General features: G+C 34.3%; 1 protein-coding gene across 1 annotated transcript; it reads right to left on the bottom strand.

The window, feature by feature from the left end:
- Positions 1 to 9,160: 9,160 nt before the first annotated feature.
- LOC130956313 (uncharacterized) lies at positions 9,161 to 10,562 on the bottom strand. Its single transcript, XM_057883352.1, has one exon. It carries the CDS (start codon positions 10,345 to 10,347, stop codon positions 9,433 to 9,435), a length of 915 nt encoding a protein of 304 aa, XP_057739335.1. The 5' UTR covers positions 10,348 to 10,562; the 3' UTR covers positions 9,161 to 9,432.
- Positions 10,563 to 11,520: the final 958 nt, after the last annotated feature.

The raw sequence follows: 11,520 nt of genomic DNA, 5'->3' as shown, positions 1-11,520 counted from the left end.
CTTTTTGGCATTATTTTTAGGTAGTTTTTAGTAAGTTCAAGCTACTTTTAGGGATTTTTTCATTAGTTTTTATGTTAAATTCACATTTCTGGACTTTACTGTGAGTTTGTGTGTTTTTCTGTGATTTCAGGTAAATTCTGGCTGAAATTGAGGGACTTGAGCAAAACTCTGAAAAAAGGCTGACAAAAGGACTGCTGATGCTGTTGGAATCTGACCTCCCTGCACTCAAAATGGATTTTCTAGAGCTACAGAACTCCAAATGGCGCGCTCTCAACGGCGTTGGAAAGTATACATCCAGAGCTTTCCAGCAATATATAATAGTCCATACTTTATTCGGAAATTGACGACATAACTTGGCGTTGAACGCCAAGTACATGCTGCTGTCTGGAGTTAAACGCCAGAAAAACGTCATGATCCGGAGTTGAACGCCCAAAACACGTCATAACTCGGAGTTCAACTCCAAGAGAAGCCTCAGCTCGTGGATAGATCAAGCTCAGCCCAAGCATGCACCAAGTGGGCCCCGGAAGTGGATTTATGCATCAATTACTTACTCATGTAAACCCTAGGAGCTAGTTTATTATAAATAGAACCTTTTACTATCATATTATCATCCTGGATTGTATTTTGAATCTGGTGATCACGTTTTGGGGGCTGGCCATTCGGCCATGCCTGAACCTTTTACTTATGTATTTTCAACGGTGGAGTTTCTGCACACCATAGATTAAGGGTGTGGAGCTCTGCTGTACCTCAAGTTTCAATACAATTACTATTACTTTTTATTCAATTCTCTCTTATTCTTATTCTAAGATATACATTGCACAACACTTTGATGAATATGATGATCCGTGACACTCATTATCATTCTCACCTATGAACACACGTGATTGACAACCACTTCCGTTCTACCTTAGGCTGGGCGCATATCTCTTAGATTCCCCAACAGAATCTTCGTGGTATAAGCTAGATAGATGGCGGCATTCATGAGGATCCGGAAAGTCTAACCTTGTCTGTGGTATTCCGAGTAGGATCCTGGGAATCCGGAAAGTCTAACCTTCTCTGTGGTATTCCGAGTAGGATTCCGGTATTGAATGACTGTGACGAGCTTCAAACTCCTGAAGGCTGGGCGTTAGTGACAAACGCAAAAGAATCAATGGATTCTATTCCAACCTGATTGAGAACCGACAGATGATTAGCCGTGCTGTGACAGAGCATTTTGACCATTTTCACTTAGAGGATGGGATGTAGCTATCAACCAAGGGTGATGCCTCCAGACGATTAGCCGTGCAGTGACAGCGCATACGACCATTTTCCCAAGAGGATTGAAAGTAGCCATTGATGATAGTGATGCCCTACATACAGCTTGCCATGGAAAGGAGTAAGAAGGATTGAAGGAAGAGCGAGTAGTAAAGTAGAGTTTCAAGAGGAACACAGCATCTCCATACACCTATCTGAAATTCCCACTATTGATTTACATAAGTATTTCTATCCCTTTTATTTTCTATTTTATTATTAATTTTTGAAACCATAAACCAATTTAATCTGCCTAACTGAGATTTACAAGGTGACCATAGCTTGCTTCATACCAACAATCTCTGTGGGATCGACCCTTACTCACGTAAGGTTTATTACTTGGACGACCCAGTACACTTGCTGGTTAGTTGAACGGAGTTGTGAATTCAAATAGAGCCAATTATTAAATTTCGTACAAGTACAAAGACAATAGATCACAATTTCGTCCACCAGTGTGTGAGCTTGAGATTTTTTTATGGATATTATTGAGTATAGGGATGCGCGTACAAAGGGACTGTCCAATGGTTAGCTACCAGGACATGTCGAGTTGGCTGTATAACCGATAGATGAGCTCATCAGCCATAGGACAGACATTCATCATATGTATTTGTATGCTTTGTTTGAGTTTGAATTTGTTTTGATTTGCCTAATTGCTTAACTTTTATTAACTGCTATCTAAACTATTTGCTATAACTGTTATCTATATCTATGCTTTCCTTGTCTGTTTTTACTTGTGTTTGTTTCTGTTGTGGTACCTTTGAGATTGGGTATTGATGATGAGATGATGATTTGATTGTTGATTTGTTTGAGTTGCCTGAGATGGGGCCGTGATTGGTTTCTGATTGAGGTTTTAGGAAAATATGAAAAATTAAGCTGGTTCAGCATAGACTTAATGAACATATTCTTGGAACGGGTTGATCATTCATACAACCTAGGAAACTAATTAAGATTTTCTTATAAGTAAAAAAAGGTTTTGGATTTTCTGAATAATTAAATATTGGTTTCGAAAAGGTTTTGGATGATTAGCTGTTGGTTTTTAAAATATTCATAAGGTGAACGATAAACACTGCCTTGAAATAAATTCTTCTCTTTATATGTATATTCTTATGACAATTCTTAAACCCTCCTGAGAACCCTTTCGAGGACGATGTTCTCACCCTCCTACAGTTTTATCTTTTCAGGACTGATGAGGAAGCTTGCAGAATTTTTATTAAGTTCTTAGATATATTTTTTGTTTGTATACATATGTTATAGATTTTCCCTCACCTTTATTATTATATTCTTATAAGAGGGTTAGGAGTCGTGACTGTAATAAACATGTATGTATATAATATTTGTAAATTGCTTGAATAAGAAGTTTTGTATATATGTATATGCTTATTTAATTTTCAGTTAAAAAGTATTTCTGTTTTTATTAAAAAGAAAACAGCGATACGATTTGAGTCAAAGACTCCTATTTTATTATTAAATATATGAAGTCGTCGTAATACTCATCGCTATCAGGGTGTGCAGCCAAAAGCGTGATATTCTAATAGTAAAGGTGTTACATTTATGATTGAAGAGGATTTTAAAAGGATAAAAGACTTTGGATTCGTTTTCTTTTTGTCACAATAGAGATAACAATTAAATTATTTCTATTTTTTAAGAAATTATCAAACTAAGCTTCCTCCAAATAAGGAATTTAATGAGGAAGATACTTAAATTTTTATCTTTGTTTTGACTCGCATGAAGTTCAAAGAGATAACAACAAGAGCCAACAATATGGCCAGAGAGCATAAAAATGAGAAGATTGAGAGTGCAACTTGCCCATGACTCAAATATGATTCCTGCTGGAGATTGGCCAATTAGCAATGGCAAGAACCTGAATAATCTGGGAATGTATTGCACAACGATCACTACAAATATAAGATTCTTTGAATGATTTGCTCCTGATGAACCCATGTACTTTGGTAGCACAAACAATATTATTATCTGCGCATATTTCATTATAGATATCAACATAACTAGTTTCATTACAACACAATAAACCCATCATAAATTCTATCATTTTCAAAGTACTAGTCCTATATTCATGTTCAGGTTTTTAAACCTCATGATTCACATTAAAGAAACGGTATTATATTTCTACAGATATTCAACATACTAAATAATAATATTTACCAAGATAATAATAATAATAACTTTTTGAGAAGTCACAAATTAAAAAAAAAGTAACTTCTACATCTTTTTAAATTGGCTGTAAGCCAAAATGTCAAAAGAAAGGAAAATTTTACCTGAAGCAAAAGAATCACTATAAATAAATCAAGAAGAAAATAGCTATGCAAATAATGCATAGCAATCTCTTCTGGATGTTCAATTATATCAATCATCCTTGATCCAGTACTAGCAGAAACACAAGCCAACCTAAACTGTAAAGATGAAACTTGATAGAGTTAGAATTGCACAATAAATCCTTATTATACATGACATTCATTATAATGACAGCAATCATAGCATTCATAACTTCTATGTTATCATGCAATAAATTAAAAAAAAAAGACTTCAAACACAAATGGAAGTGTCTACTACTTTAGTCTCTTTTTTCTCAAAATGTTATCAAATAAATAAAAAACATTACCTTAATCTGAATTATATTTTTTAAGTGCGGTCAAAATTTCACAGCTACTATAATCATGATAATAATAAACACTATAGCATTTTTCTATTTATCATGTCTAAGAATGTCCTATGATGTACTAATCTAATGAACAATATGATAGATGTAAGAGAGTTTGTAGACTCTGTTCCTTTGATACCAAAATATTCGTTTTTAATAAAAAGGTTTTGCTAAGAGATTACCTGAAGAAGTATGTTCAAGAAATACACTAAATCATTCAAGCTTCTAAGTACAACAAGTGGTATTGTCCTTATCCAGTTGATAACAATGCAATTGAAATCCTACAGGATGAACAGGAAATTCTAAAGTATTAGGGAAAGATTAGTAATTGCAACTTACAAGATTATGCAACTAATTAAGTTACAGGGAAATAATTATATATCTTTTGTACATACGGTATGAAGAAAAATAATAGATCGAGAAATATTACTACCAAGCAAAAGATAGCTATAATCTTGTTCCATTGCTTCACGCATTTTGAGTGTGGGCTTATAATTCTAGGAATACATGAAGAGATGAATGATAACACTTTTTTTGACAAAACCCTCTTCATCGCATAAATGTCGTTGTGATACTATGAAATTCAAAATAGCGGGAGGCGAAAATCATAATTGGTTATAGGAATAAGAATTTAATTTTGATATTCTATAAAGTAATTTTATTCATAATTATGTAATATCGCATAAATAAAAATAACTAGATGACATGTGAATTTACATATAGTAAGACAGACATGCATTATATGTATTTGTTTAATTTATTCGGGTGTGTATTTTAATTTGTTGTTATATTGTGCTTATATGATTTATTTGATTATGTATTATGTGAGACATATTTTATATATGTTTACTTTTATGTTATAGAATTGTTTGATTTGATTGTGTTTGGTGATACATGGAGGTGACGGAGGTTGAGGCAGATTGAATTCGGTATTGTCCTTATGTGTTGAATGAATAGAATAAGTGATGGAGCTTTAGTGGGTAGAAAACCCTTAGACATGTCTTTGATTCCTGTGGAAAAATTTTAAAGATTTATTTTAGGTTTCCTAAAACATATATAACTAAGAAATAATAAGATATGTATTTATATATAAGTAAAAAATGTTTTGAAATAAAGATAACTTTTTTAAGATGTGAGTTGACCAGGTGTTTGTATTTTTATTAATTTTGTGATATTTCTTTTTTCTACGGAGAATTTTTGGATTAGGTTCTCACTCCTTACAGTTCTATCTTTTTCAAAAAATGAACGAAAAAGTCTATAAAGATATTACTAAACTTTTGGATATACATTAATTTATTTGTAGATTTGAATTTGTTTATTTATTTTAGATATTTTTTCTCGTCTTTATTATTGTTATAAATCTTTGTACAGAAAAATAGGATTTATAATTATTTATGTATATAATATATATTTATTTGTTACTTGTAAAGTTATATATATATATATATATATATATATATATATATATATATATATATATATATATATATATATATAATGTTTGCGTCTCTGCCTCTCTAGTAGCCGTGTCTCTGGGGCTATGCATGACTATGCGTTGACTGCCCAGTCATGTATTCACATTTTAAATATGTATGGAGTGCTAAACTAAAACTAATTCTTTAAATATAGTAAATTCTTTTTTAGTTACTCTATCGATAACATTAGAAATACATGATTATGAAGGGTATGAATGTCTTTGGAATCTCCTCTGATAACAGGGATCGGAGAATAGCCTCCAAACAATGAGAGAAAAAAATCGATAGAGAGAGTACATAATGATAATTTGGCAGCGCCAAAAAATTTTAGACAAAGGGTAGATTTAGAGGCTGATTTATTTCAATAATATTAAAAGAATTTTGGTGTTACACGTTGAAATAGGTAAACATGAAGTAATTACACTACTATGATTTCAGGTCAAAATGCAATTCACACTTTAGCAACTCTCATTTTAGTTTTTTTTTTAATGAAACCTGCAAAACAGAGATTGTAATTTGTACTTTCGTTTTTTTTAATTTAAAAAATATTTTATTTTATTATTTTAGGACTGCATAATTTAATAATTTTTGAAATATCATCAAAAAATTATTTTTTGTAGAAAAATAAAAGTTTACTTTCTTGTTGAGTACAATAATATAATTTTTTATTCTCTACAATGAATTGAAATACTAAAATACTCAAGTGTCTAAAATTTAGGTATATAACTAAACAATTCAATTGATTAGAAATTTAGATCGCTACACCACATAAACTTCCTTTCGATAGAATTCTGCTAGGTAGACAATGGGGTGCGAACAACATGAATAATAGGCTGCACTCCAGACCCACTAGAACAAAAAAATATTCCATCCCTATTTATCCACCACAATCCTATCTTCTCACTTTCCTCCTTTTTCTCCTTTTTATTGCAGCCACTTCACTCCTCTTCCCTGTCGCGCCGTCACCAATGGACCTCACCGCTGCCGCTACCGTTTAAAGAAGCAACACGCGCGCACTGCCGCTGCATCTTCTTCTCCCATGCGTCGCACCGCCCCTGTATTCCCTGCAACCGACGCCGCCGCTATATCTTCTTCTTCCTTGCGTTGCCCCTTGCTCTCGACGCTGCCATTGCACATTCTTCTCCCATGCGTCGCGCCGCCCTTGTTCTCCTTACAAGCGACGCTGCTGCTGCGCGCCTTCTTCTCCCCTTCATGACGTCGCACTGTTGCCGAATTAGAGGCCTTGTTCTACTGCTAAACGCTGCACCTCTGCCCTTGCTTCCACGCTACTGCGTTGTGTCTTTGCCACTTCCATCGCGTGCTGCTTTGTTTTGTTCACCCAAATGATATGACCCAAATAAACATCAACATCTTAGCAAAAAGAACCATCCTTATACATAGTAAAATGAACATCCTGCGGAGCATGTGCATGCAGAATTAAGCAAATCAAGTAAAATACTAATGGTATACCCAAATGAACATCCACTTTAGAACGAAAAGAACCTTTAGTATGCATAGTAAAATGAACGTTCGATTTAATTGATGAGAAACAAGTAGCAGCTGCGGGGCTACCGGATTCGCGATATAGCAGCGACGACAGTGGCATAAGATTGCGAGAGAATGGTAATGATTTAAAAATAAAAAATTAAAATTATGATTAAACCTAATTAATTTTAATTTTAATTTTTAAAATTAGAAGTCACTTTCCTTTTTTAACTTATTATTTACATTGTTCAAAAAAAATATTATTCTCCTAGACTTTTTCCTTTTGATATCACCAAAATTTCTCAAATTATCCATATAAACAAAAATCAACGACATAAACAACGAAGAATAAAAATAAATAAGTTTTAATCACAATAGCATAAAAAAAATTAATTCTAAATTTAATTTACAAAATGGAAAGTGAAAATTTTATATATAATAGAGTAAAAAATAAATAGTTTATAAGTTACATGCAGGATATCAAAGACAATAAAATATAAAAGAAAATAAAATGTGAAACATAAAAGGTGGTGAAATTATTATTACATTTTTATTAAAAAGAATGAAGAATTTATAAAACCTGCAAAATAAAAATACTGAACTATATTTAGTAGAATAAATAAAAAATTAAAATTAGACATGGGTGTGTAATTTTTTTTTTTTGAAATTTATTTTGTTATCTTTACATAACAACGAATATTTTGTTGATCAAGTTCTTATAATCAGTTAAAATATTTATTTTTATTCACATGTTTCTAGCAAATTATGTTATACAATTGTACAAAACGAAATTCAAGTAAATTCGAACTCTTAATACTTAAGTGAACGAATAAGTTAATCGGTGAAAATTCAAGTAAAGTCGATTTCACGTGAAATTGATACCTGAGAGTCGTTGGATAAAAATTTAGCCAAATTAGTCAAATCATCTGACGGCTCTCAGGTATCAACTTCATGTGAAGTCGACTTCACTTAAATTTTCACCAAGTTAACCACTCGACTAACCCAAATTAGTTCGATCTCGTCACATTTTGTTGACTACAACCATTGTTTCTCCAAAACCCACAACGCATTACCCACCTAATCATTTTATCATGTACTCACATGCCAGCCCAATGATTCCAATTGATAGGCCCACAAAACTCACAGCCCACACACCCAAACCCATGTTACCACCGTTTCGTCCCATTAGCCAACCTCCCATCTCAGCGCAAACAAGCCACCTTTAATCGCCAGCACCACTGATCCCCTGACACCATTTTTCATTTTTCAGAGCGTCAAGTACATAGCTCTTTACTGTATAATTTACCATATAACAATATATATCGCAGGCATTGCATCTTGTTCCCATAGATTCATTTGATCCTGGGGAAGAGATTGTTATCCCTGATGCTTCTTTCAACCGAAGCTCCGCTCAGTAATGAAGAACACCCCTCAACTAAAGCATTAGAACCAGGTGAAAATTATCTCATTCATTCCATTTTATTTAATCTAAACGTATCCGATTTCCACTGCCGTTTCAAAATTCCTCTAAACCGGTTGCATATTTTAGTATTTTACCATTCAAGGGATCTTTTTAAGCCTTCTAGTATTGAACTTGTCTCCAAATCTCCAATATTAATGTATACATGATGCAATATAACATATCCAGCATGGTTTAGAGATAGAAATGAGGGGAACAAGGCAAAATACTAAAAACAACACATAAAAAATAAAAAATAAAAAAATAAAATTTTGTATTTTTGTGATCTGTAAGTGATAAACTAAAACAAATTATAAAAATCTAATTTATTAAAATTTTTTTTATTTAAAAATTTTGAGACAAAAAATATAATAATAAAAAATATAATTATAAAAAATTAACAAGAATAATAAAAAAAATAAAAAATAAGTTGTGGGCTTGTTAGTGTTGCTGTATATTTTTTGCTAGGATGGACATTCATATTTTTCCTGTCAAATACGATTTTATATTTCTATCTCTCTGTTCCGAGACAATTCACTTTTACACCTCAAAGTTCAAACCCTTCCCTTCCCTATCTTGTCCTACAAAATCAAAACTTCAGACAGCCCTTAAAATGGAGCAATTTCAGAAGACCTATACTTAAATAGCCACAAATTCGCAAGGAAGAAATTCCCCAGATGATTACCGATATATGCGTTGCCCTAAACAACAATGGAATTGGAACAAGCTCTCCAGAAGCACATACTAGAATGTAACAGTGACAATAGACACAGCGATGAAAGGTGCAAACACGGATTTTGAAACCAAATCATGTAATCCACATAGATAGTTACACAGAAAACAGTAAAATTCTATATACCGGTTGTATATATATTGTAATGGCCTTATTAACACCAACCAGAAGCAGAAGCTTAAACTCCCACTTTATTATCACCCCAATCCCAAAAGCTAAAGTCATAGTTTACTTACATGTACAAAAATGTTGGCATCAATTCCCATATCTATAAATAAAGAGAAACTCTCAACACAACCCCAAAATTAAGAAAACAAAAAGAAAATGTCATCAATCAAGGTTTGATGGAATCAGCACTAACCCATGTCCAATAATGCTTCTTAACAGACACAGCTTTATCCGCGAGATTCTTCTCTTCAGAAGCCCCATACTCCTCAACCTCATAGGTGCAGAAATCACCCTCAGGCAACCCTTCCACGGTGGCACACACCGTGTGAAGCACATAGCAACCGGGCAAACCCGGATACGAATCCGAAACCTTCTCCTCCACCCTCATCTCGTACGAATTTGGATCGATCCGAACAATGTCCTCCACCTCAATAACCCCAGCTTCTCCACCACCGATGATGACGGAGCCAAGCTCTTCCCTAATTGCCCTCACGGCGGCGGATTCGGGATCTTCGTTGGGCTTCATCTTCTCCGACAAAGGCCGGCCACGCTTCCTAACGTTGCCATCGGAGAGCTCCTGGTACGCCTCCACGAGAAACTTGCCGTGTTTCCCGGCGACGCGGACGGTGACGACCTGAACGGTGCGAATCGGAGGTGTGGAATCGGCAAGGGAGGTTTCACCCTCTGCGAGCTCGAGCCATAGGTTATGGACGTTCTTGGTTCCAGGCTTGATTCCCCATGAGGCGAACGAATCGGAGGGCAAACGCGGTTTCAGCCAGTCGGAGAGGGACTGAGGGGACGCGAAGTTGTGGCGGCGAGGGAGGAGAAAAAGAGAGGGTGTCGATGGTGGTGATGTCGTGGCAGAATGGGACATGGCGGGGATTTTTAGGAATCGGCGTGGGTTGAGAGGGAAAGAGAGGAAGGGGCACCTTGTGGCGGTTATGCTGTGAGATTTGGATGTCGATGACGTGAATAGGAGGCAGACGGAGAGGGCTGTGAGGAAGAGATCTGGCAGCGACGGAAGCCCGACCACCAGGTTGTCTTGGAGGCTGGTCAGTGGCTGCTGCGGCGGCGGTGACATTTCAGCCCTGGTTCTGGTTGATCTTCCCCGGGACAATTTCGTAATTTTCGTTAGATTGCGTTATATACATGTTGTAATGGTGGAACTGGAATAGAATGAAGAAAGAATAGGGGTTTGGGTTTGGGTTGTGGGCTGGGTTTGGTAAAAATGGTTTGGAATTTGGATTAGAGGGTGTATGAGAGGTGCGGAATGGATTTATGATTTAAGATTAGAATGAGATTTTATTTTGGTTTATTATATTCATTCGTTTTTCCCTTGTTTGCTTCTGGCTACTCTCTTTCCTACGTACGTGGCTTCTCTAGTTTTCATTCACTTCATTTTCACCGTGCTTTTTTTTTTTTTTGGGGGGTTTGGGGTATTATAGGAGTACAAAGTGAATCATCCTCTCAAGCAAACGAGCTTTATTTCTATCTTTCAGTAATTATTAAATCTCAAAAAAACACTTAAGGGATAAACATCCTCATTCAGTCATTCTTCTCTATCTGTGTCCACTTGTGTTGATATTTTCACCGTGCTCTGCTCACTACTTGTGGTTAGCATTTGTTTTTGGGGGCCCACTCAATTTTTGGCATTTCTTGGACTTGACTAGTGGACGCTAAACCTTGAAGTGCACAGGCCCAATATGGACGTGAAATGACGAATTTCTCATCAGAATAAGATGGACATATGTTACATAAAATATAGTGAATTACTCAATTATTTTTTAAAAAAAGGGAAAAAAAAGATAAAGAACAATAGAGAAATTTATATGATTTTTTTATTAGTAAATTATTATTTTTTAATCTATTTATGAATAATACATGTATTAACTATAATTACAAATTAAATTATTTTACATTAAATATTTTATATAATGGTAATTTCATTTATTGTCATAAATACTAAATTAAATAAGTCATTATTACTCTTGATTTGAAGTTAAATGAAATTAAAAATAAATATATTATTTTATTTAGATTTTAGGGTTTAATAGATGGTGAAAACTCAAGTGCAGTCGACTTCACATGAAGTTGATAGTTGAGAACTGTTAAATGAAAATTTAGTCAAATCAATCAAATCATCTAACAACTCTCAATTATCAACTTCACGTGAAGTCGAATGCACCTGAGTTTCCACCTTAATAGATACTATACTCAAATATAAATAGTAATTTCAGAGTTTTGATTCCTAACA

This window comes from Arachis stenosperma, chromosome 10 (genome assembly GCF_014773155.1).
Source record: "Arachis stenosperma cultivar V10309 chromosome 10, arast.V10309.gnm1.PFL2, whole genome shotgun sequence".
Lineage (NCBI taxonomy): Eukaryota > Viridiplantae > Streptophyta > Magnoliopsida > Fabales > Fabaceae > Arachis > Arachis stenosperma.
Note: the sequence above shows the minus strand (reverse complement) of the source record. Positions and strands in the feature narration are given on the sequence as shown.